This window comes from Ovis aries, chromosome 1 (assembly GCF_016772045.2).
Source record: "Ovis aries strain OAR_USU_Benz2616 breed Rambouillet chromosome 1, ARS-UI_Ramb_v3.0, whole genome shotgun sequence".
In the NCBI taxonomy this organism is placed as follows: Eukaryota; Metazoa; Chordata; class Mammalia; order Artiodactyla; family Bovidae; genus Ovis; species Ovis aries.
In genome coordinates, this window is record NC_056054.1 from 192,127,942 (window position 1) to 192,155,351 (window position 27,410).

The 27,410-nt window shown below is 35.3% G+C and overlaps 1 protein-coding gene across 1 annotated transcript in view; it reads left to right on the forward strand.

Annotated features, from left to right (window-relative positions):
- The window catches only part of PAK2 (p21 (RAC1) activated kinase 2), an 83,002-nt gene extending 56,478 nt beyond the window's left edge, over positions 1–26,524 (forward strand). The window contains exons 4-15 of the mRNA XM_004003013.6: positions 135–282; positions 1,757–1,788; positions 2,735–2,842; positions 4,307–4,439; positions 5,839–5,902; positions 7,314–7,362; positions 7,845–7,957; positions 9,412–9,529; positions 11,731–11,830; positions 14,053–14,249; positions 22,067–22,204; positions 22,663–26,524. Of these exons, the coding sequence (XP_004003062.1) occupies positions 135–282; positions 1,757–1,788; positions 2,735–2,842; positions 4,307–4,439; positions 5,839–5,902; positions 7,314–7,362; positions 7,845–7,957; positions 9,412–9,529; positions 11,731–11,830; positions 14,053–14,249; positions 22,067–22,204; positions 22,663–22,749 (1,287 nt within the window). The 3' untranslated portion in view covers positions 22,750–26,524. The remainder of the gene's footprint in view (positions 1–134; positions 283–1,756; positions 1,789–2,734; positions 2,843–4,306; positions 4,440–5,838; positions 5,903–7,313; positions 7,363–7,844; positions 7,958–9,411; positions 9,530–11,730; positions 11,831–14,052; positions 14,250–22,066; positions 22,205–22,662) is intronic.
- Positions 26,525–27,410: the final 886 nt, after the last annotated feature.

The window sequence follows — 27,410 nt, forward strand, 5'->3', positions numbered from 1 at the left end:
CTAGACCTTTTAGAATTTAGTCAAACCTGCAGTTGTGTTGGTTGATTTGTTTTAGATATTTTGTCACTTTCCTCTTGAAATTGGTCTTATTAGAGCAATTCAAAACAACTAATTTCTGAATATCTTTTCATTAGGGCATGCCAGAACAGTGGGCTCGATTACTACAGACCTCCAATATCACCAAACTAGAGCAAAAGAAGAATCCTCAGGCAGTGCTGGACGTCTTGAAGTTCTATGACTCTAATACAGTGAAGCAGAAATATCTGAGCTTTACTCCTCCTGGTAAGACATCAGACCATGGTAACAGGCTCGCTTAACTGGGATTGCAGAGTTATGGAGCACTTCTAGATAAAAAGATTGCTTCTGGAAAAATAAGAGTTAAGCTATAGTGGTTGTCTCTACTTTTTCCTCTGCATAGATCTGCCTTTTGTAAACCAGTGGGGGCAGCTCTTATGTACAGTTTGGAGTCTGGAGATTATATTAATCTCTTAGTTTGGCCCAAAGTGGATATTTTGGCCTTTTGTTTGTTTGTTTTTTTCTCTTCACTGCTTTTGAATGAGTTCCAGAAGCAGATGGGAAAGAGGCTGATTTACAGACATGTTCAAACTAGAAATATTTTTATTGCTAGTGGGACAGGTTAACTTACTGTATATAAATGCGCAGATTTTGAAATAAAAAATGTTTTCCACTCAAAAATTGAAACCCATCACATGTATAAATATAAGCTTTGGAACTCAAAGAATTTATTCCTCAGATTTGGAATATCATCAGGTAGGAACTGGAGAATAGTGGACTTTTTTTTTTTTAAGTTTATTTGTTCAAATAAGGCCTATGAAAAAAATCCATTCATTACAGTCAATTATTGTATCTCTTGAATCTCTTTGTTATGTAGGCTTCCTGCCCTCAGGTTAGAACTCATGCTGTCTTTTCCTTGAAGTTTATTTATTAAAGAATCATTTGTCCTGTTTTCCCTCAGTGTGGATTTTGCTAATTTCATCATGGGTTATTATCATTTAATATGTTTCTTTGCCCTCTTAAGTCATACATGTAGTTTTAAGAAATAATATGATTGAGCTAAGATTATACATTTAGTTTTAATTGATTGTACTTATTTGATTATATCCTTTCAGAACCAATAAGGTCCACTTGGCAAATTTAGACCTTTTTTATGTAGTCTAGTAGTACATCCTTAGCAAAAGGTCAGATTTATTCCCAACTGCAATTAAATGAATAATGTATAAATGAATAATTTTTTAAAAATCGGTGTCTGAACGGAAAATGGTATGTTTGTGTGTCTGGGCATTTTAAAGGATAATACAAAATTTGCTGTTCTAACTCCAGAATGAATATTGTGGTATTTAGTCTTCATGAACTGTGGTTTTGCCTTCAGGGATTTGCTTTCATATTGATCAAAATTTATGTCAGTAATTTTCCTTTATACAATTACTGTTGGTTTCTCTAAGTTCCTTGATAGGCAGTTTGCTGGAGAAAAATATCATTATGAATAAACTTCTGTTTAGTTTCCAATAAAATTTTTTATTAAGGTATAATTTTCTGCTCTAAAATTCACTCACTTGATGTTTGCAATTCAGTGACTTTTAGCAAATTTACAGAGTTAAGTTTTAATTCAACTCAAAATGATATCAGTGTAAGAACATTTCACTTGCTTTGCTTTTGTCTTTTCTTCCTTTATTGTGTAAAAGTCATTTTATTTTTTGAATTGTTCACTTAGCATTATTTTCTCTTTTGTATTCAGAGAAAGATGGCTTCCCTTCTGGAACACCAGCAGTAAGTTAATATGTTATTTCTTATAGCTCTTAAGTTACCCAAAACAAATCTTAGTTTTTATTTTACTTTCCAAAATAAATTACAGCCTTCAGAAATAACTACTTGATATATGCTTTTAGATAGGTACTTGATTAGTTGAGCAATCTGTGTTAAGCAAATAGAATTTCCTCCAATGATGCTTAAAGTAACTAAAACTTAAAATCGTTAGAGCAATTTAGTTACTTTTGATAATGTTTTCACGTATAACCACGAATACAAAGAACTTGCCAGCATTTTCCTCTGGCACCATCTTACCGAATCTAGACTATGGAAATATACTGAACAATAAGAAGCCTGTCAGAATCTTCAGAGTTGTCTGAGATTTCATCTAAGTTATCATGTGAGCACAAACACCTCCTGCAAATAATAGCTGTTTTATTTTCAATTCCTCAGTTAGGAGGAAACCGTCTCCTGGAGTTATTTGAACACTATATGTAATAACATGTAAAATCCATATCTAGCACCCACCTTGCAAATAATACACTCTGTATAAAGGATAATGCCTTGCTCTTTTGCTTTGTTAGCCAACACTTTTTCTGGTGAATCTGGCTGTTTTAAATAACTGAAAAACTCTGACTTGTACAAAGCCCAGAGGATTTTTGTTTTTGGTCTTAACAAATGAAGTGATTGTTTACTTTTTGGGCTTGCTTAAAGGGTATAAAATTCTCTATATAGTATTCTCTCTTAAGAATACTTGGTATTTACTATATACATTTGTTTCATAAACTTTTCTGTAATATATAGAATTACCTTTAAAAATGACTAGATTAAAACCAGTAAGGTTTTATTGCTTTGAAGTGAGCTAGTAAATATATTTTCAAGTATGTTAAAGAAAAGAGATAGTTGTATTTTCATCTATTGTTATGTTTGACTTACCTCCCTTACTTTGCTTATGTGATAAATGCAGCTGAACACCAAGGGATCGGAAACATCAGCAGTAGTAACAGAGGAAGATGATGATGATGAAGAGACTCCTCCTCCTGTTATTGCCCCACGACCAGATCATACAAAATCAGTGAGTTTCTGATTAATGAACTGGGTTGTGTGTCTGTGCATGTGAGTTTTGAAAAACAGCAGTCTGTGTTTGATTTCCAGGGTTTTTAAAAGGGCTTCCCAGTTGGCCTCGGTGGTAAAGAATCCACCTGCCAATGCAGGAGATGATCTCTGGCTCAGGAAGATTCCCTGGAGAAGTAAAGGGCTACCCACCCCAGTATGCTTGCCTGGGAAATATCACAGTCAGAGGAGCCTGGTGGGCTGCAGTCCGCAGGGTCACAGATGGTCGGACATGACTGAGTACATGCATGCACAATTTTTGAGAAGTCCTCCTGCTGAAAATATTTTAATATGGGGGATTTGACTAGGAGATCTTTACCTAAATACCACTGTCAAAAAACTTTAATTTTTTTGAAAATTAAAGTTGAATGGGTCTTTAAAAGTTAAAATGCATATTGTGTTTTCTTTCTGCATTGCCCCATCTCTTCCAGAGAACTCATCTGTTTCTCTGCCTTTCTCTGTTTATCTCAGTGCAGAGAAGTACTAAGTCTAGACTCTTACCTCTTACCCAAAGCGTGTATTTTATCTCCCATTTAACATTTCTGTTAAAACATTAGTATCATTCAAGAGGCTGCCAGGAGTGAAATTTCTAACAGATATGGGAGAATTTTAACAATAACAGCATTAGAGACAGCAAGAGTCCTGTCCTCCTCCCTATACTAACAGAGATAAAGTAAGTAGAGCATGGTGAGGTGCTGGCACAGTAAACAGGTGTAGAACTCTGACTGCCATTGCATCCTCATCGACAGAGGGCTCTATTTTCTTTACCATTTAGAATTGACCGTTTGAAATGAAATGATAGAAATTATATTTGTGTAAAAATTTTTGTGGAAATTAGTAATAGTTAGGCTTCCCTAGTGGCTCAGATAGAAGAGAATTTGCCTACATTGCAGGACACTGGGTTCAATCCCCAGATCAGGAATATCCCCTGGAGAAGGAAATGGCAACCCACTCCAGTATTCTTGCCTGGAGAAGTCCATGGACAGAAGAGCCTGGGGGGCTTTAGTACATGGGGTTGCAAAGAGTCAGACATGACTGAGTGACTGACACTTTCACATTGCAACATCAGGATTTCCGTTATTTTGCTCTTTATTTCTCTCTTGTAGAAAAATATTATTTTTACAGTTATATTTCTTTCTGCTTCATTTCTGGCACATTATTTTTTATCTTAAATTTCATTTACAGATCTTCTGTTTTGCTGTACAAACTTTTAACATATGTATATGATGTCCCTAAGAAAAATGTTTCACATTGCCTCTTAGTTATCAGTCTTTGGTAAAACAAGTCTGAAAGTATTACTGTCATTCTTTAGAACACTGAAAACAACTTAGATTTTGTCAGAAATCAAAGAACTGAATAGTGTGCCAGTTAAGAATACCTAAAAATATTTTTCTTCAAGTCTTAGTAATTAACTGTTTCTCTGCAGATTTATACACGATCTGTAATTGATCCTATTCCTGCACCAGTTGGTGATTCTAATGTTGATGGTGGTGCCAAGACTTCAGACAAACAGAAAAAGAAGGCCAAAATGACAGATGAAGAGATTATGGAGAAATTAAGTATGTTGCCTACATTTTACATTATTCTTAAATTGTTAACAGCCCCTGAAACATTTGGCCTGGATTTGTCTTAATTTATACCTTATATTTTGGCTTAAATTGTTTTCTCCTAGGAACAACAGATTCAGTTAATGTAGTAAAGCCAAAATAATACTCTTCTTTGCCTGCTTATTATTATGTGCCAACTCGTGAGCTGTGTCTTTGAAATAGTCAGTATTTTGGGGAGCAATATGTCTTCTCAGAGGGCCAAATCTAAGAGTCCTAATTGGAAACTTTATCAAAGAAAGTTTGTGTATATTTATGCACACCTGTAGAATACAAAATGTCCCTAAATAACTAAACCAAATGTCTTATCTAGATAATATGTGTGAGCATAAAATGTATTTTTTCCTTCATTTTTATCCATCAGCTGTCATTGGCCTGGATCAAGCACTGGAAATAATACACACAGGCCAGAGAGAGGGTAGCAGTAGTATCTCATTACAGGACTATAGCCACTAGAGTTCTAAAGGACACTGACCTAGAGGCATCTAGGAAAAATATTACAGATTGGCAATAGGCTTGAGCCTGAGTACCTAAGTAAATAAAATTGGCTTATTTTTGTGAATTTCTTTGATATGCCCCTCTCTCCTTTTACCTTGTGAAAGTTTAAGTGAAAATTTAGTGTGATTTTCTCATGCTTGGACTTAGTTGTAATAAGACTATGTTAGGATTTTATGTACAAAGTCATAACTTTTTTTTTTTTTTAACAAAATCCTAATTTAAAACCTGTTTCTTAGTTGTGGCTTTGTGAACTTTTCTTAAACAGATGTGTGATTAGTTTATATTAGAGTAATCTTCATAGTAATAAGTGATTTACTAAATATATTGAAAGATAGATGAAGGAGAAGAGTTAGAAAAGCCATTAGGGTTTTTCATTTGGATATTTTATTTTATTTTTTTCTCATAGTAAGTCGTTTTATAACTTACTGTTAGTTTAATATTGATGCATTTCAGTGGAGTATGAAAAGTAGGATGACCAACTTGTCCTCTCGCCAGGAACTGACCGGTTAAGTTTTAAAACTTAACATGCCACATCCTAAGAACCCCCTGAGTCTCAGGAAAGCTAGTATAGTGGGTCATTCTGTAATGTCGTCATTTTTTAGAAAGTGGTAGGATAATCAAGACATTAGTTAGGAGGTCTAACCTAGTGGAAATAATGTATCTTTTTTCTTCTGGTACTTTTTAATTTTTATTTATTTCTTTTGTGTTTGAAGCATACATTATTTTTGAAACTTAGTGTTATGTATGTTCTAAAATCAGTGGGGTTTATTAAAAGAAATAATGTTATCAGAATTAGTTTACAATTTTAAAATGCTTGACTGAATTTCCAAATTTTTGTTGTTTTTGTTTAAAATAGGAACTATTGTAAGCATAGGTGACCCTAAGAAAAAATACACAAGATATGAAAAAATTGGGCAAGGGTAAGTATTTGTGACTGTATTACCAGAATAGTCTTTGTTTTCTAGATGTCCGGCTTGATGTCTTTTTTGCCTACTGACATTGAACACTTATGGTATTCTCTGAGTAGTATTCTTGGATTTGTGTAAAAGTAATGAACTTATTTCTAGGTGCTATTAAAATACTGTACTACTTAGCAGTGCTTGTACATTGCTGCTTCTTAAGTGTGATTTCACATTGGTGGTAAGAGATTGGATGGGTGGGAAAATTGTCCAGCAAATATTTAAAGGACAGTGAGAAAATTTACTACAAGTTTATAGTGTTTTCTTTGTTTAAATGCATTTTAGGCACATCATGAGTATGAATCCTTAATTTTACTGCCCTTCTGATTTTGTTCAATAGTTTGTATTTTTAAAAATTATTATCTGTTTAATTATTTATTTTATGACCATGCCACGTGACTTATGGGATGTTAGTTCCCTGACCAGGGATCGAATCCAGGTCTCCCACTGTGGAAGCTCAGAGTCCTAACCACTGGCCCCTCAGGGAATTCCCAATAATTTGTATTTTAAAATTATGCTAACTGAAATCTTTTTCTTTTCTGTTGCTTGAGAGTGAATGAACGTCTTGAATTCTTAATGTTAATTCTGGAAAGTATTCTGGGAGTTTTGAGAGTGAGCTTAAGTCTTTTTGAAAACTTTTATGAATTTCCTTTTAAAAGTAAAATTTAATCGCACTTCTGGTTTTAATAACAAAAAAATTGAAAATCATGTTAGTATCCTTGAGCCTGATAATGGATAAATAAATAATAGTATGAAAAAGTGAAAGTGTTAGTTGCTCAGTCATGTCTGAGTCTCCAACCCCATAGACGATAGCCCTCAATTCAGTGTTGAATCAGAAAAGCAAATTATGGGAAAATACATAAAATGAAATCATTTATATGAAGTTTTAAAAATATGTTAAATATCTTCTGTATTGGTACACACCTGTGTCCTTAGTAAAGTATAGAGAAACATGTGGCAATTATGCATATCAAATACAGAGGGAATGTCCAGCACAGATTACTTTGGGGAAGAGGGCGGATGCCTTTGGAAAGGCCACATAAGAACCTTTAAATTTGTTTGTAGTTCTTTGTTTCTTAAGCAGGGAAATAAATCCATGAGTATATGTTACTGATTTCTTTTTGTCTGATCTTTTTTCTATGTTTTTGTAGGTCTGAAATTTATGACAAATTTCTAATATAAGTTTCGCCACAAGGATTAACTCTTTTTCCTGTTCTTCTCCCCTTTGTTTTTGCTTTTACCTTTTTTAAAGATGTTCAGTCTTCGGTGTTCTTTAATCCCCTTTCAGTTGTTTTGAGTATAAAGTCTTTGGATATTATAAATGAAAATGATTTAGAAATCTTAAATCTGCTTGTGTCTCTTTTTTCCCTAGGGCTTCTGGCACAGTTTTCACTGCTACTGATGTGGCACTGGGACAAGAAGTAAGCAACTTTTTCATACTTCTTGGTGTTACCATTAGCTTTTACTATAGGCAGAACCTAGGTCTGCCTGTGAATAATCAATGAGGAATTTCTTTTTCAGTTGAATATGTTGAAGGATTACTCTAGAGAATTTTATAGTATCTTCCTTATTGAGGGGAAAAAGGAAGTAATTAATTATGTGTTTAGTTTCATAAATAAATATTTTAAAAACTATTTTCCCAATTTGGATGAAAAGAGGATTAATTCCTGGCACTGGACTGACCTTGGGTTTAGATTTCAAGAGAAATCCGAAAATACTGGGGCTTCTGTATTACAAAGAATTGTGCAAAGGCAGTGTGGAAGTTAAAGCACTGCCTATGAGTAAATTATAATCTCACTGTATAGGATGTATGTAATAAATTAGATGATTAACTTATTAATGTTTATGATTTTCTAAGAGGATTAGGAAGCTTGTTCTGATTTTTTTCCTGTTTCCACCGTAGGTTGCTATTAAGCAGATTAATTTACAGAAACAGCCAAAGAAGGAATTGATCATTAATGAGATTCTCGTGATGAAAGAATTGAAGAATCCCAACATAGTTAATTTCTTGGACAGGTAAAGAGAGATATTTCTTAAACATTGGGAGAAAAATGATTTTGGAGATTAGCCAGACTAGGGCTGAGTGTCAACACTGGAAAGTAAACTCAAAGTAGGGAGAGAGGTGAAAACAGCATGTTACAGTTTGTGATGTTAGTCAGTGAGTCGTGTCTGACTCTTTGTGACCCCATGGGCTGTAGCCCTCTAGGCTCCTCTGTCCTTGGGGATTCTCCAGGCAAGAATATTGGAGTGGGTTGCCATCCCCTTCTCCAGGGGAACTTCCTGACCCAGGGATCAAACCCAGATCTCGCACGCTGCAGGCAGGTTCTTGACCAACTGAGCCACCAGGGAAGCCTATGTCACAGTTTAGAAGGTCCCTTTTCTACTTAGGCATCAGCTGGCAATCAGGAGAAGGCAGTTAGATGAAGGACATTGCTGCTAGTGCTCACAACAAGTCCAAATGATCAGGAGCAGAAACACTAAGGAAAGGTTGGCTGTGGTTCATGTCTTGATACAGAGGTGATTGGCCTCTGTATTTTTTAAACTTTCAGGTCAGTTTTATTTCAGATTTTGTCTTGGGAAAATAGCATGTTTATCAAAACCTCATATAATTTAGGAATTGACGTTAAATAACAGAACAAAAAGTAGAAGAGAAAATTATGTATTTTACAGCCTTTGTTTTTTTGACCACACTCTGCAGCATATGGGATTTTAGTTCCCTGCCCAAGGGTTGGCAGTGAGAGTACAAAGTCCTGATTACTGGGCCAACAGGAAATTCCCTTACAACAGATTTGTTTTTAAAGCAGGATGTCTATGTGAATGAAAGAAGAATAGTAGAAAAATAAGTGAGATTATAGTAGTGATTGTATTGGAGATAGGGAATTAGAGGTGATTTTTTAAATTTCCATATTTAAATTTGTTTTGAATGGATTAAGAGAAAACATACTTTTAGACTTTAGGCCTACCTCTGGAGACCATGTTCATAGACATAAACTTTCCAGGTACATTTCTCTGCTTTTTAAAATAGTATTTCAAGTCAGTAAAGCATGGGTGGTTAAGATAAGCCATAAGCTCTGGAACCAGTTGTGTCTAGTTTCAGATTCTGGTTCTGTCACCTACTGGCTATGTGACCTTGTATGAGTTACCTAATCTTTCCAGGTCTCCATCTCCTGGAAGCCTCCATCATCTGGAAATTCATACCATACTGGGTTATTTTAATTGGGATAATCTATGTACACACTCAAGTTAGAATTGTGGGCAAATTTTAAAGTGATTTAGGAAAATCATAATGACCTTCTGTTGCTTTTCTGTGCTGTTACGAAGCACCTTTTCAGTGTTCTTCCTAGCTATCCGAGCTACCAGCTTTCTGGGTTTTTTTTATCAGGGTGTCTAATAATTGAAATCTTCAACGTAGAGTGCCGTGTATTTAGAAAAAGTGAAAGTGTGGATGTATTCGGTATGTTCTCTTGTAGCTACCTGGTGGGAGATGAGTTGTTTGTGGTCATGGAGTACCTGGCTGGGGGATCCCTCACTGATGTTGTCACAGAGACATGCATGGATGAAGCACAGATAGCTGCTGTGTGCAGAGAGGTGAGTTTGCTCCCTTTTTGATAAGTTACAGTAACATGTGATTAACCCAGTTGAAAAAAGGGAAATATTTATTTGTTCAAGTAGTATACTTTTGAGGGTAAGAGGGAGTGCCATTAAAAATATATCACTCAACAGTGGAAGCAAGGACAAAGTGGCATATCTTCTCCCTGCTGCTGCTACTAAGTCACTTCAGTCGTGTCCGACTCTGTGCGACCCCACAGACAGCAGCCCACCAGACTCCCCCGTCCCTGGGATTCTCCAGGCAAGAACACTGGAATGGGTTGCCATTTCCTTTTCCAATGCATGAAAGTGAAAAGTGAAAGTGAAGTCGCTAGGTATTAATTAATAAGTGTGCTTGTGGTTTTATTGATTTCCTTAAAGGTGACCAATGAAATGATATTCATTAATGAATTTTGAGACACACTGTTTAGGCCATCACATTGCCTACATCTAAGCCAAAAATGAGCCTTTCTTTTTTCCATGTAATCTTTTTCCTATGGATGAAACTTAGGTTAATGAGATTGTCATTAAAACTGAGACACTACTTCGAATCCTAGGAATCATTATCACAAAGGATGAAATTGTGACAGTTCTTAAAACTGTTATGTTTCCTGTGATTTGGCATCCCTCATTTGTACAGTGAATTATAAGTAAATTATAACCTATATGTGATGTTTTGCTTTTTTCATCTTTTATTTGGCATTTTTTAAAGAACTATTCTTCGAAGATTTTAATTCGTGTGTAGTTATGCTTCATGGATATTCCTCCTGATTATTTCAGGAAGGATGGAAATAAGAACTTTTTAATAGTTTTAAATATGATAGTTTAATAATATATCCCTTAACAATGAATGTTTGAAAAAATGAAGAATGTTTGGTCACTTAAAAGTTGATAAAAACAAGAATTTATTTATGCCTAATTTGTTTTTCTAGTAATTTTTTTCATAATTGGTATAAAGTTATTTTAAGAGTTCTTCTGTTTATTCCTACAAGTATTTTTCTGGGGATTTATTCTTTTCAGAAATCTGCTTAAATGCTTGGTAAATATGATGCAGTAATATGCAGTTAATCTAGTTTTTATTCTGTGAGTAGTGCAGTGTTTTGAATGAGATTTTTAGTTGTAAAGATGTACAGACTTCATTTGTTGTTCTACTTTAATGTGGATAAGAAATAAAAACACAGCTTTTTCCAAGTTACAATTTATATGCGATTTACATTAAAAAAACATAGCAAGCAGATTTTTTAAAATTAATCTCATTCTGTTTTTAAGGAAGTGAGAGTACTTTTTCTGCTCTTTTGACTCAGTGCTTTCTGAAATATGACATAGTATCTAGGATATGGCTATAGCTTTATGTAAAACCTACCATAGCATAGCATAGCATAGCATAGCATAGCATAGCATAGCACCATAGAAGAAAGGAAGAAAACATTTTACATCACACTGAAGAACTGGAGAGAACCAGACTACCCAGTGTCTTATATTGATTAGACTTCTGAGTATCTCAGATTCAGATAGGAATGATTACAGGTTTATCCTTTACTGTTGAAAAGTGAAAGTGTTAGTCACTCAGTCACGTCTGATTCTTTGCAACCCCATGGATTGTGGTCCACCAGGCTCCTCTGTCCTTAAAATTCTCTAGGCAAGAATACGGGGATGGGTTGCCATTTCCTCCTCTAGGGGATCTTCCGACCCAGGGATCAAACCTGCATCTCCCGTGGCTCCTGCTTTGGCAGGCGGATTCTTTACCACTGAACCAGCTGGGAAGTCCCCATTACTGTTGAAATGATATCTAAAAAGCCTTGTGCATGTTTACCAAGTGCTGCATACCTTAAGACATTCAATTTAAACCTGAACAGGCCTAGAAATCATATTGACCCACCCATTCATTTCATAAATGAGAACATTGGAGACTAAGTGATATTCTTATGATATTAAATAACCTGTGGCAGAAATAAGACTAGATAAGACATTATTTAATAGTTGTTTCTGGATAAGACCAGAGTAGGAAGAGCAGGATCTAATTATTTAAAGTGTCTTATTTTTGTAACTTTGCGTGTGACAGAATTTTTTTTCTCTGTAAATGTATTATTAGAGTGTCTTCTACTAGATACTAGAGATGGTACTCAGGTAAGTAGTGTATATGAACTTCCCTTAGACTTTTCAGGGACTATTTCATTGATAGGTGTTTTTCTTCTGTTCAGTGTTTACAGGCATTGGAGTTTTTACATGCTAATCAAGTGATCCACAGAGACATCAAAAGTGACAATGTGCTTTTGGGCATGGAAGGATCTGTTAAACTTAGTGAGTAACAAGTGAACAGATAACATTTATATGTTACTTACAATTTTCTGCCTTTTAAGTAAAAACTCTTTTCCTGCTATTAACATTTTTATGACAATACATGGAGTTGGGGAGATTAGCAGTAAAAAGATATGGACCATCAGCTGGACAGCTTGAGTTTAAATAGTGGATCTACTACTCTTTGCTGAATAATTTTGGGTGAAATCATATAATCTGTTTATGTTTGTTTCCTCATTTGTATAGGGAAAATAGTAGTACCTATCTCAGAGAATTCTTCTGAGTACTAAAAATGTAAAACACTGAGGAGCAGTGCCTGGTACTATTGTAATGTTGGTGCTGTCTTCCAAACGTAAACTTGGATTTGTCTCTGCTACCTGTTGGGGTAGATTTTTCTCATTATGCTGTTCGTCTTTCTTTGAATTTGGTAGATGGTCTAATTAGGAGAGGCCTGTGTGACCCAGACATCAGAGATGACACTTTTAGGAAGAAAATTGTTTGTAAACCCCTTTCCCCTTTCTATCATGTATCAGACATGATAGAGTCATGGGGAAAAAAAACTCTCTTCCTCTGCTGGCTATAATCTCAGTTCCACCCATGCCTTCTGGAGGATTCAAGAACTTCTACTGAAGTTTCTCCAACTATGCAAAATGCAAGACATTTCTTGGATTAGGCGACCAAAAACTATTTCTTCTGTTTGCCTAGAGAATTTGGCTCCTTTTTCAACATCTCTTTTTAAAAATAGATTCTTCAGGGCCTTCCCTGATGGTCCAGTGGTTAAGACTCTGCACTTTCAATGTAGGGGATGTGAGTTCAATCCCTGGCTGGGGAACTAAGATCCCATAAGCTCTGTAGTCCAGCCAAAAAGTGGGGGGGAAAAAAAAATCCTTCAGAGGTTATTCAACTACAAGAATGAGGATTTAGTTTCTATTTGATGGTCAAAATATATAGTTAATAATTGTAATTTTAGTGGGAAAGCTAGAAATTGATATTCTCATACATTTTGGGTGGATATACAGGTAAACTAAATTTGACCTTTTTTAATAATATTTTACCCTGGCTCTGCCACTCACTAGATGAATGACCTTGGTGTTCCTCAGTTTCCCCATTTGTAAAATGGAAGTCATAATAATAAATGTACCTATCATAAAGTTAAAATGTGGTATGTTTTTTCTTATGAGGTACTTGAAACAGTTTTATAAGCACTCATTTTAGCTATAAATGTTATGATTTGACCTAACAATTGCCTTCTTAAGACTGTCTGCTATAGAACTGCTGAACATATGCACAGCAATAAGTACAAAAACGTTCTCTACAACCTTGTGAAGAAAACCAACAATATCTGAAATAATCTAACAGTACAGAAATGGTTAAATACATTATGGTATTTTTATGTTCTGTAAAGTTGTGTAGTTACAATAATAAGGTAGGTTAGTATAGTAATACAGAATGATCTCTAAAAATAGTTTTAAAAAGCAATTTACAAAGTATCCTAAGTGAAATATTTAAGTAAAATAAACCAATCAGTTTGTAGATATTTTTTGTATATTTGGAAATGTATAACAGAAGTCCCAAATTGACAGTCCTAAATGTTAACAGTATTTACATGTGGAATAGAATGAGTTTAACAGTAGAAGGAAGGAAACGGTTCTAGATTCTTATCTTGACTTTCCTACTGAATTAACGCTGGGTTCTAAATTAGGTATCCTGCTCCTCAGTTATAAAATGAGGTGGTTGGAATAGAGTAATGCTGGTGAAGACCTTGTGGGTACAGTTGTAGTTAAATGTGTTCTTTTTCTAGACTCTCTCACTGACTCATATGCTTCTTATTAATTCTAGCTTCTGTTTTTTTTCTTCAAAAGTAGTGTCCACTTCCTGACCTTTGCCTGATTGACAGTGGACACAGTTTTGGTGTCCAGCTTTGGTAACTTTTTCTTTTAGATCTTTTTCAACTTTATTAAAAGTTTTAGGATAAAATTAATTGTTTAGAATAAAAACCTTCCTAATAATTTACCTTCTTCTTTTTGGGAAGTAAAAGTTAAAAAGTGAGAGTGTATAATATCAAAATATCTGTAAGCCCATTCTGGTTTACTTTATTAATGCATTCTTAAAAACTAAGAGACTGAATACTCAAGTATAATTCATTAAGTCATATGAAGTAAACTCCTAAGACAACCCATGAACACCATTAACTCAAGATGTTTTGTATTTTTTTTGTTTTGTAGCTGACTTTGGTTTCTGTGCCCAGATCACCCCTGAGCAGAGTAAGCGGAGTACCATGGTTGGAACGCCATACTGGATGGCACCAGAGGTGGTTACACGGAAAGCTTATGGCCCCAAAGTAGACATCTGGTCTCTGGGTATCATGGCTATTGAGATGGTAGAAGGAGAGCCTCCATACCTCAATGAAAATCCTTTGAGGGTAAGACCAGTTAAACACTAAACTTACTTTCAGAAAATAATTTTCTTTAAATCATTAATTTAGAACTTGCATGTGCTAGGAACTGGCCAAGGATTTAGGATACAAAATTGATTAAAAACAACAAAAAAACAACCCCAAAAGCCCAGTCTCTTCTCTCACTCTATATCTAGAAAGTATTTGCTTCTGAGTTATTGAGTCGAATGTGTTAGGTTAAAGAGTTTGTAATTTTTTGATAAGCTGTATTGTTTCTTAAATTTGCACATAAATAAGAATTTGCTCAGTTTTCTGTAGAATTAAGAGACGCTAGATATAAGCTTCAGGTTATTGACTTTGAACTTTGGTCTTTGTACCCCCAGGTACAAAGAGGAAAGCAGGATCCCTTCTGTGAGGAGGCTGGGTAGATGGCAGTGTTAAAGCCCACATTCAGACAAAAGAGTGAGGGTCCCCAGAAACAGATGAAGTCAGTAGACTTTAAACGGTTTCATGTTCCAGCAGCTGAGGTAGAGTTCCAGCTTTCCTTCTTTCTCTCTTTTTCCCTTCCTTTCCTTCCTCCCTTTCTCCCTTCTTCTTCTCCTACTCTCCCTCCCTCCCCTTTTTCCTTCCTTCTTTTACATTACCATATATCAGTAGTTATTAAGAAAATGCAAATCAGAACCTCTATAAAATCACTTCATGCCTACTAGAATGACTGTAATAAAAAAGGCAGAAAATGATAAATATTGGTGAGAATCTGGAGAAACTGGAACCCTCGTGCATTGCTAGTGGGAATGTAAAATGGTATAGCACTTTGGAAAACAGTTTGACAGTTTCCTTAAAAATTGACATTGAGTTACCATGTAACTTGACAGTTCCTCTGCTAGGTAAATAACCAAGAGAATTAAAAGTATATATTCACCCAAGAACTTGTCCACAAATGTTCATAGCAGCATTATTCATAATAGCCAAAAGGTAGAAACAACCCAAATGTCTGTCACCTGATGAGTGAATAAATAAAGGTAGTATATCCATATATATATACAAGAATCCTTAAGGATATAGTATATCCTTAAGGATTCCAGCATATATATATATATACTACTTTTGTTTATTCACTCATCAGGTAACAGAGATTTGGGTTGGAAAATCCCATGGTTGGAGGAGCCTGGTAGGCTGCAGTCCATGGGGTCGCTAAGAGTTAGACATGACTGAGCGACTTCACTTTGACTTTTCACTTTCATGCTTTGGAGAAGGAAATGGCAACCCACTCCAGTATTCTTGCCTAGAGAATCCCTAGGATGGGGGAGCCTGGTGGGCTGCCATCTATAGGGTCACACAGAGTCAGACATGACTGAAGCGACTTAGCAGCAGCAGTATATCCATACAGTGGAATGTTATTTAGCCTTAATGAAGGGAAAGATGTACAGATACATGCAGCATTGAACCTTGAAGGCATTATGATAAGTGAAAGAAGTCAGGCATAAAAAATTACATATTGTCGGATTCCCTTTACAGTTGATTGATTCCTCATTTGTGGTAGGGTAGTTAGGTTCTATAACACAGCAAACACTGAATTAACAAATACTGAACCATTGCTTCTAGAGGAAGTCACATTTTTGTTAACTGATCAGTACCTCACCTTGCTTTATATCTATTTCTGTTTAAATACACTTTAATATATATTGATGATTCAGTCATGTTGGACTTAGAGCCACTGTAACTCATGCTTGAATTTGGCTTATCAAACCAGTACATTTTCTCCATAAGGCATGTCATAGCCTTCTTGTCCTTAGGAATGCTGAATAGTACGCTGCTTTTCACCTCTCTGCAGATTTTTATAGATGACCACAGAAGCACTGAGCATATTGATTTGGAGGTTACAGATTAATTATAGTGAACAGGTAAATTCACCTATATGGAATCCTCAAATAATGAGGATCAGCCGACTATGAAGGCTCTGGAACAGGCACAGCCATAGAGACAAGAGATTAGTGGTTTGCAGCGACTGAAGAGAGGAGGAAATGTAATACATGTGAGTGTTCTTTTTGGAAGGATAAAAATATACTGCAGTTAGACATTAGTGATAGCTGCATAGTCTTGCAAATATACTAAAGACCTTAAATTGTACGTTTTAAAAGGGTGATGTGAATTACATCTCAGTGAAGTAATTATTTTAAAGTTTTAAATTGCCATATATGACTACAGACTTACTGCCAGAAATATAAAAATTTTTTCTCCAAATAAGTTGGACATGCTGTAAAATGAGCTACAGAGGCCAGTATAATGGGTATATGCAGAAGGTGCTCTGTCGGGATTGTGTTGGATTTTGATGCTCATTTTCCTATTGCTTTTCATCCTCTTGCAGAGATTCCAGTTCAACTGAGCAATTAAAGTACTTATATAGAAGTGATTAATTTTAAAACGCTGCAGAACAGTTTTTAAAACTGCCAAACTGGTTCATTCATACGTTTGGCAAACACTGATTTGAGTACTTGCTCAAGACACTCAGATCAGTAAGGTGCTATGCAAGGTACAGGCTTAAAGAAGCAACAAGAACTTCTGCCACTATGGAAGGAGGAGAAAGACAATTTTTAAAATAGAAATAATATGTAATATGTTAAATGAGGGACCCTTAAGTCCTGGGGCCGGTAGGCAGAGAGTCAAGTGTCCAATATCCAAAGAGTGGTTAGGGTGGCTTCACTGAGGTAACATTTGAACAAAGGAAATAAGAGAGTGATACTCAGTTACTTAAGGGAAGAACATTTCCATCATGTGTAAAGACCCTAAGCAGGAGCATTTCTTATGTATTCAAAGATCCATAAGGATTCCAGCATAGCTAGCCTGCAGTTGAGTACACAGCAGGAGAAAAAAGGGGGATCAGTTAAGACATGAAGCCAACTGTGGTACCATAGGCCTTTGTAAGTATTTGGCTTCTGCACAAGTAAGACGAGGAGACTGTTGGAGAATATTGAATAGAGAGGTGAAAGTGATCTTCCTTCTGTTTTAACAGGATCACTCTTAGATTTTGATGGGATTACTTTGTTGAGAAGAGGTTTTCAAGAGAGGCAAGGGCAGAAGCAGGAAGACCAGTTAGGAGGCTGATGCAGTGATCCAGGCAAGAAATGATGATAGCTGAGACCTGAATGGTGTTGGGGGAGGCTGGAAAAAGTAGTTGGATTCTGAATGTATTTTGAAAGGAGAGCCTACATAACAGAGAGGGAGAGATGCCCCTAGGAGTTTGGCCTAAGCAATTGGAGTGATGAAACTGAGGTTCTCCTTGGCTGAAATGAAGAAGACTGCAGGTAGAGAAGAGAAGTGGAGGTGGCCGGTACCAGATCAGGAAGTAACATTTTTAACTTGTTTTGGACATGTTAGGTTTGAGGTACCTATTAAGATATCCAAGTGTCCATGTGGATATATTGAATAGGCTGTTGAATGTGGAAGTCTGGGATCTAGGATAGAAATATAAAATTGTTAGCTGTAGAATGTTTTAAAACTCTGAGATCAGGTCACCGGGTCTAATGGGCATAGACAGAGAATAGAATAGATATGGCTCTCATGTCAATGTATGGCAAAACCAATACAGTATTGTAAATTAAAATAAAGTAAAAACAAAAAAAAATAGAATAGATATGGCTTGCCTCCTGAGGCGCTGCATAGTTAAGCATTGATCCTAGTTTTTTAGGATATATTCAACTTATCAACTTTTTTTGGAAGTGCTACATCTATATTTATAAGTTAATTGGTTGTTATTCAGTCACTCAGTCATGTCCAACTCTTTGCAGCCCCATGGACTGCAGCATATCAGACTTCCCTGTACTTCACCATCTCCTGGAATTTGCTCAAATTCATGTCCATTGAGTCAGTGATACCATCCAACCATCTCGTCCTCTGTCATCCCCTTCTCCTCCTGCCCTCAATCTTTTCTAGCATCAAGGTCTTTTTAATGAATTGGCTCTTCACATCAGGTAGCCAAAATATTGGAGTTTCAGCTTCAGCATCAGGCCTTCCAGTGAATATTCAGGGTTGATTTCCTTTAGGATTGACTGGTTTGATCTCCTTGCTATCCAGGGGACTCTCAAGAGTCTTCTCCAGTTCAAAAGCAGTAGGCACCGAAATAATCAAGTCACAGTATACCATGCAGTTTTAAAAAGCAGAAAAATACAACCCATAATGAGGGGGGAAACCAGTCTATTGAAACCATCCCAGAACTGACACAGATAAAATAATTCATGTACAAGGTCATTAAAATAATTTTAATAGTTGCATTCCAGATGTTAAAAGAGTTAAGTAAGACATTTGAAAGTTTTTTTTTTTTTAATTCAAATCTGACTTTTAGGTAGTAACTAGAGAGTTTGAGATTGTATTAATGGCAGATAATATAATGTAGATTAGTGATTTAATGATCATAGATATAATAATAAACTTAATATGAAAAATAAGGACTGAAATGAACTTCTTAAAAAATGAAACAGTATCAGTGAGCTGTGAGACAACTTTAGGTGTTCTCATATGTGTTTGATATAAGTTACAAAGTTTTAAAACAAAAAACCCAGTCAACCAAGAAATCTGCAGCCAATAATCTTGTAAAAACTAAGGTAAAAGTTTTCTCAGACATACAGAAGTTTGAAAGAATTTATCACCAGTGGATCTATACTACAAGAAATAGTAAAGGAAGTCTTTTAAGCAGAAAGAAGAAGATAATGTGGCTCCACACAAAGAAATGAAGAGCATGAGAAGTAGTAACTGTGTTGATATATATGGACAGTATTTTTCTTATCTAAGTATCTTAAAAAAATAAAACTGTTTAAATATAACAGTGACAGGAGGAAAGAGCCTGTGTATGTAAAACGACAAAAGTGATTAAATATGGCAGAAGAGACAAATCTCCCATTCAGAAGAATTCCAAATAAAGTACGTAGATATTCCACCTCGAAGGAGATGGAGCCTAACTCCCCTTTCCTTAAGTGTAGGCTGCAAACAGAGAATTTCCTTCCGAGGAGCACAGTTTGAAAAGGGGGAGAAAGGAATAACGTTCCAGTGGAGAAAACTAACAAACATTACCTAAACCAGGCTTAGATTAACTCCGTATCATCAGTGGTAAATCATGCTGATAGTATACACCTTTGATATGATGTCATGCAAATGGCACTCTCTTCCTGAGAGAAAAAGAAAAATTCCAGTAGAGAGGCATCATACAATATAAAACCTGACCAGTACTCCTCCAGACTATCAAAGTTGTCAAAAAGAAAGTCTGAGGCATTGCTGTAGTGAGGAGGAGCCTTAGGACATATGACAACTGAATGTAATGTATGGTGTCTTGGAACAGAGACAGCAGAGTGGGAGAGTGAGTGAGACAGGGATATCTAGTGTGAATGCTGGAAGCCCTAAGGCCCCCTGTGAGGTTAGTGATGCTAGTAGCAGGGGTATATCTTTTTCCTCCCCCATATTTAGCTGCATAGGTATAGGCAAGATGTAGGCAGAATTTTAACCATGTTTAGCTAAGTGAATACTATGAAGTATGAGAAGGCCAAAGAAGTGATCGTGTGAAAGGGATGATAGACACTGGGAAATCAATGGGAATTTAAGTCCTTTGGAGTCAGAATTACTGGCATTGGGGAACTAGGAGTGTGAAAGCTAGGAGGTAGAGTACAATTGAGATTTAATAGTTGCAGTTACTGGTACTGATGGCATAGCATGTGACCATGGGATGTATGTGGCTGAGGCGGGCGAACAGACAAGAACATCAAAGAAGACATCAGGGAACCGTAACAAGCATCTTTGTATACTGAAATTGCCATGAATATTAGTCATGTTAGAGATAATAATAGTGTAACAGTGTTTGGGAGATGTTTAAAACAAGGAAAAGTAGATATGAGTTTGAAAGCCCAGAAATTACAGAGTAGGAGGGAGAGAGCTCAAAGAGGCAGTGAGTAGCCAAAGGAACACTGGTCTCCAGGCTCAGATGTGTAAGTACAGAGGTGTGGAGAGCACTGTGGGTGAGGCCCAGTCCTGGAAGAGCCAGGCCTCAATAAGAAAAGTATCTGGGGTTGTGGCGGGGGGACAGGGAGAACTGTATGAAAAAATTTGACCCAGAAAGGGGAATATACTGAACCAAATGGGTATTAGTATGGAGAAACTGAGGAATGACTGGGAGACCTGGGCTGCTTATAATCACTAATATGAATGAAGATAAGGACTGTAATAAGATTTATCCTAAAATGGAGAAAAGGTTACTAAGTATTTGGAAAGGAGACGTACCTAATGCAACTGCTTTTTTTTCAATTTATTTATTCTGTTAGTTGAAGGATAATTGCTTTTCAGAATTTCATTGTTTTCTGTCAAACAGCAACATGAATCAACCATAGGTGTGGGCTTCCCTCTTAATCCTTTTTGATGAAAGTGTCGAGGCTCATAACTGTTATGATCTTAACTTGAAAAATAACTGCTAGCTCAGAGATTATTTCTTAGAATGAAATTTTTAAATGAAAATTTGGAAGGAAATGTCATGTAAAGAGAAGTGAACTTAGGTAACAAGGAAATGGATGCACTCATATATGGATGATTTGTGTCAACTGATATCCTTTTTTTGATGGCATTTTGGTAATACAGCAGAATCTTTAAATAATTCAGTAGAATATCTAGGTGACCTTGAGTTGATACTTTATCCAAAGTATGATCCATGAAATAATAAATTGAACTTCATAAAAATTGGAATAATCTTCTCTGAGAAAGACATTATTAAGAGAATGAAATGACCAGTCGCAAATACTGAAAATATTTCCTAATATTTCTAAAATGCATATCTGATAAAAAGAGTGTTATCCAAAACGTACAAACAACTCTTAGAATTCAACAAGGAAAACATCCTACTGTAAAAATAGTGAAAGATTTGAACAGACAGCTCATCAAAGAAGATCCACGGGTGGCAAACAAGGCGCGTAAAAAGATGTTCAACATCATATCATTAGTGAGTTGCTAATGAATTAAATGTGACTTCCCTGGTGGCTCAGATGGTAAAGCGTCTGCCTACAATGTAGGAGACCCAGGTTCCATCCCTGGGTTTGGAAGATCCTCTGGGGAAGGAAATGGCAACCCACTCCAGTACTCTTGCCTGGAAAATCCCATGGACAGAGAAGTGTGGTAGGCTACAGTCCGTGGGGTCACAAAGAGTCGGACACGACTGAGTGACTTTACTTTCACTTTCAAAGAATTAAAACAAAAATGAGATAGCACTACAGACCTGACAGAATGGCCTAAAATTCACACATCATATCTTACAGATTCCATAATTTATATTAGGGTTCACTCTTGATGTCATTCATATATCCTGTGGATTTGAACAAATGTATACTGAATAGTGTGTCCTTTATTAAAGTATCTTAAAGAGTATTTTCACTGCCTTAAAAATCCTATGTGTTCCATTTGTTTCTCTGTAGTTATTTAGATGTAGCTAGTTTAAAATTTTTTAGAAAAGGTTTCAACAAATCTCATTGTTTTAAAATGTTGTATAACTTGGGGAAAAAATCTTAAAGATAAATGAGATACTATTTGTTAATTGTGAAATTGTGGTCATTTTTCTTTATACCCTTATGTATTATAGTAGTTTTTTTTGCCAGTGTGTATTTGTAATCCAAAAAGAGAAAAGGGTGAAGATAATTTTGAAAAAGAAGTCAGGGAAATATAACATCTAAATATAAAGTTTAAAATATTTAACCAAAATGGGTAGAAATAAGAACCTTACTTTAGTGTGTATGTCGTTGTCTTTAAGTAACTTTTAAAGTACTCTCTCACTTTGTTGAACTGTCTCAAGTTTGTCAAAATTATTCTTGTGTTTTTAGGCCTTGTACCTGATAGCAACTAATGGAACCCCAGAACTTCAGAATCCAGAGAAGCTTTCCCCAATATTTCGGGATTTCTTAAATCGATGTTTGGAGATGGATGTGGAGAAAAGAGGTTCAGCCAGAGAATTGTTACAGGTGAGTTTGGAAAGAATACTATTTGGGGGGAAAGTTGACTTATTTGAATAGCCAGCAGAAAGTTTTCATAGGGTTAATAAGTATATTTCACTGTTCTTTCATCATCAGCAGCGTGGCAGCTGCTGCATTTTCGGATTTTATCTGCTGGGAATAAAATATCCATAACATTGGAATAAGAATACGAGTTTTTACATATTACCAGTTCTCACACCAGTTCATTGCCGTCATGGGTATCTGAATCATTTAAGTGAGTTTTTGTAGTACTGGAAGAACTAAAAAGAATACACTTTCAACCATAAAAGTGATATATTGATTTTGTTGATTTTTATATAGGTGTTGAAATATTTGTTAAGTGAATTATGATCTATAAAGTAGTCTTTAGGGCTTACTAGAAAAAAATATTTGGCTTCTAAACTTGTGATATTTACACATTTATTTTTTCCTGCTCTTCCTGGCAGCATCCCTTCCTGAAACTGGCCAAGCCATTATCCAGCTTGACACCACTGATTATGGCAGCTAAAGAAGCAATGAAGAGTAACCGTTAACATCATTGCCGTGGCCTCATATTCTTTTTTCCATTTTCTAAAAGAAGTCTTTTAATATATGAAAAGTATTATTCTTTGGGGGTTTAAAGAAATGGTCTGCATAACCTGGAGAAAAAAAAATAAACTACTACTTCTTGAAGACAACCAAGAAAAAATTGCAAAACAAAATGACAACTTTAGGGTCCAAAAGGAATTGTGGACTGAATCACTAGCCTTACGTCTTTGTGCAGAAAGCCCGTCAGGGCCATTTATCATGCTTGAGATTTGCATTTTATTTTTCTGATATCATTATAATAGATCCCATTCATTGTCCCTTTTGGGCTGTTTTCAATACTTGAATGGCAGATTTGAGTTTTTCAGAGTATTTGTTTTATCTGCTAGTCTTCTTCTCTCTCTTCTTCATAGCTTTCTTTTTCCTTGACTTTCACCTTTTGAATTGCTTTGAGAAGTGTTTCTTATGCCTAAATTGGAGGCAAGTGTGATGGAAATTATGTAGCTCCTTATATTGGCAAAGGAACTCAGTATGGTTTAACTTTGTATAGAAGTTACAACCAGCTATTGTTACATGTAATATTTCAGTTTAGAATTTGAGCTGAAGGGAAGAAAAGTATGTGATTTTTACCTGTTTTTAGCAAATGTGAAAGAGTCAATTTTAGAAATTTCATGGTAGTGAGTTATTTGGCATTTGATACATGTATAGAGAGAAGACTAATAATCTATATTTATAACTAAATCATTGAAACAAAAAAAAGAATCCCATTCACTATACATTCTTAGAGGTTTTTTTTTTTTTTTTCCCCTTCCTGTGTCCTCAGACTTTGCTTTAGGACTTTGATCCGCTACTTTCCTCTTCCCTCTTTTTTCCCCCTTCATTTTGGAAATAAGTTTCTGTATATGTTGTAAGTTTAGCTAGTTTGTTTTTTAATTAACCCTCTCTCACCCTCCTCCTCCCTCTCCCTTCCCTAGGCAAATAATATAATAACCATTGAATTTTAAATTTTAAAACTTCACTATTTTTTTCCATTTAAAGGTGAAAAATATTTGGAGTTAACAGAGACAAAGTGAGAGACTTGAACCTTGGTGAGCTCTAAAATAATTAGATAAGATTATATTCATGGAAGAGAAATGTTAGTTACTTAGAGATGCAGCTTCTGACCAGTAAACTGTAGAGATTTGTGATAAACATTGTTCCCAACCCATTATCAGCATTCTACTGTCTGTGAGAACTTAAGTGACAAAGTACTTCTTGGTAAATTCATGGGTCATTTGAGATGTTGAGTTACTTTTGATTTTTTTCAAATAAGTAAATAATATTCATGTAAAGAACTGGAGAAAGAAGGGATAGTGACATGTGCTTGTTAATAGCAACGCTGTTTTTATTTTAAAGATTAGAAAGGTCTGTGGCCTGTAGCACTAATTGTTAGAGCGCCCATCACCTCCCTCCCTCTCCTGTCCTCGCCCTCGCTGGCCATTTCAGTTGTGTGGCTTTTGAAGGCAGCATTTCCCTTCTGACATGGCGAGAGCCACGTGAAAGAAAAATCTGTGGTTTGGTTCTGGCTCTTTATTCCCACCATTCACTCATAATTGACTTCACACCTACTTGCCATCCTGCAATAGTAAGAATTGTGAATAAAAATAATTCTGATGTTTTGAAGTGCATTAGGAGAACTGATAGAGTTTTATTTCCTGTCATTCCCACCATATTTCTGTTAAGGTATAGGTAGGTATAAGGATAGAAATGGCTGGTGGTGGTTGTTTTTTTTTTCTTTAATTGGTAATGTAATGTTGGAAGGTTACACAAAAACAAGTAAAATAATTCATGGAATTTGTATCTAAAGCACTTAATGGTCTCTGTTTTCAGTTTGATTGTTGATTTTATTTTTCTCTGGATTATATTGGCCTTCTATAGCTATTACTAAATTACAGAAAAAGCTGGTTTATCTGGTGGAAAGCTAAGGTGTCTCTTGAGTTCCAGATTTGGACATTCTTTGTAAATAGTTGTCTGGATGGATTATAATAAAGAAGATGCTACCAGTGAAATAGAAAACCAACTAAATGACACAAACTGTGATCCTCGTGACCCCTCTGGAAGGCACTTCTATACATCAGTCATAAAGACCATGTTAATTGGATGCAGTGACAGTACCCCGGTTTTTTGCCTGTGACTCAACAAAGATCTCTTCAGTTTATAAAAGCAGTTTGGGTTTGTATTTACAACTTCTCTAATGGTTACCTGCATGTCCATTGCTGGCAACGGACTTTGTCATTAAAACCTGACTCCTAGGTTAAGGGAGCTACACTGTGGTTTATTCTTTACTTACTCGGATAAACTAACTTGTAATAGAAATATACTTTGGTTAATTCTGAACTGTGTCATTTTTGAATAATCTTAATCTTAAAAGCAATACAGAATTGTGATTTATTAATTTTAAATTAAAATGTTCACATCTTGTTGCAAGAAAAATTATATCTGAATCAAGATTCACGGTTTTTTCTTAATAACTTCCTTTCGTATTTACCCTTTTTGTCATTACTTTAGAATGAAAATTCTCATTTAAATCTAAAAATTACCTTAGTAGTCTTCTTTTGTTGTTAAGACAATATTACTATAGTATTTATTATATTTCAGACTCTCTGGCAGTCTAAAAGTTTCCTTTTCCTCCTGTTCCTTTTGCTGCTTTTAGGGACAGTTAAATCTGGGAAACCATGAAAATATTGAATATTTTATCCTACCTAGAATAGTAAAAAACAAGTAGAGTGATTGTGCTGGCATCAGAAACGAAGGCTAACACAACTCTGTCTTTATGTGTTGAGTGCCTGGCACGTAACATAAATTCTCTTTCCCTCAATATATAAATACTAAGCTGCTCAAGATGTGTCTAGTTACCACAGTCCTAAATGACCCTGTGCCTTTAATGAGCAATTTGAAACTACCTATGAGTATTTCTTTGTAGGGCTCACATAAATGCATATTTGTTTATATATACTGTATTCTAGTTTGGAGTAATTCTAGATCTGATCAGGCAGTAACTCTAATTAGAACAAAATGGGTGCTTACAAATTTTGCATTAGTTTTTTTAGTTTAAAAATTTTAAAACATACTGAGATTCATATCAAGTGAAATGTCTAAAATCATTATAGGATATAGCTGAAGTCCTGGTTAAACTTCTTTGAGGTTTTTTATAGTGAAATTCATAGTAATATAAAAAGCAGATTGTCTTCTGTGTCTCAATTGCTCCCACAATAGAGAAACAGTTAAAATCAGTTTTTCCCCACAGGTGTATGAGTATGTGTAAGAAAGGGAAAAAGAAAATACACACACGGATTTTATTTCTCACTAACACATTTATTGACCACACTGACAAAGACACCGTGGTAAATACTGTGAGGATTACAGAGGAGAACTGAGCACCGGCCTGGCCTTGAGAGAACTGAAGTCTTTCTCACAATTCTAGAATGTTGCCAAATGGAGAGAAAAAATGTATGATAACTTTGTCAAGCATACTTTCATTCTGTGTTAAGCAGAATTAACTTTGAAACTGAACATCTTTGGTAGGAATGTCTTGTGGGGGTTTTTTGGGTTTTTTTGTAGCTAGAAATGGAATTAAGTGAAAGTAACTTGTTTTCTGTTTTGTCTTCAAATTTTATATTGACTTATTTTTAATTTAATCCCATTCAATTATTTAATTGTTACATTGACATTAACTGCTGTATTTGATGACCTTGTTCAATAATTTTGTTCTTTCAGGGCTAGAAATAAACTTTTTAATGTTCATTTTCCCTTTTCATAAACTTTAATTCTTTCTTTAGATCAGAGTAGCTTAAAAGAATATATGTAATAGGTTTTCAAAGAACATTCTAGTATTTTTAAGGATGACTATTTTTTAAACGTGTCATGGCACTATGAATGTATTACAGAGCTCCAAATTAAAAAGATTTTCAGAAATCATTGAGTAATAAGCATGAGCCTTCCCTCTTCTAAATCAGGTTCAGAATAAATTTATTCAAAATGAAACGTGCAGTTCTAAGGCATCATTTTGTTATACACATTTAATTTGAATGTTGGGTATCCTAACATGGAGAACAGATGTATTACAGAGTTTAAGGATGAAAAAACAAAATTGTACATAAAAAAGTATGAGGATGTAGGCAATGACTGCTTAAAATATATTTGTTACACTATAAAACTGCTTAGTGCTATTCTGACATCTGTATTTCTTTAACTATGGCAAATGCTCAAAACCTTTGTCTAGGAAAAGTTTTAAAATGCCTGGGGGATTGATTTGATTGAAAAGCACTATTTGTAGGAGCTTGATACATGCTTTACTACTATTTTGAAATTTGTGACTTTTTTAAATTAGAGAATTATTTTTTATGCAAATCATTTTTAAACAAGCTTTATCTTTTGAAGAGGAGGAAGAGGAGTAGATCAATGAAGGGAAAGGTCTTTTTTAAGCCTCATTTTTTTTTAGGTTTTAAGCAAAATATGCATAGATAATCTTTAAGGAGTCATAATAAACAGTGCCAATCCTCAGATGTTAGCTTCCTCACTGCAGAGTCCTGCTCCACAGAGGCATCTGCTTTTAACTTTGAACTGGTATTAGCATGCATTAATTTTCAGATTTCTAAATTATATACTTATACTGGTATTTTTTGATATT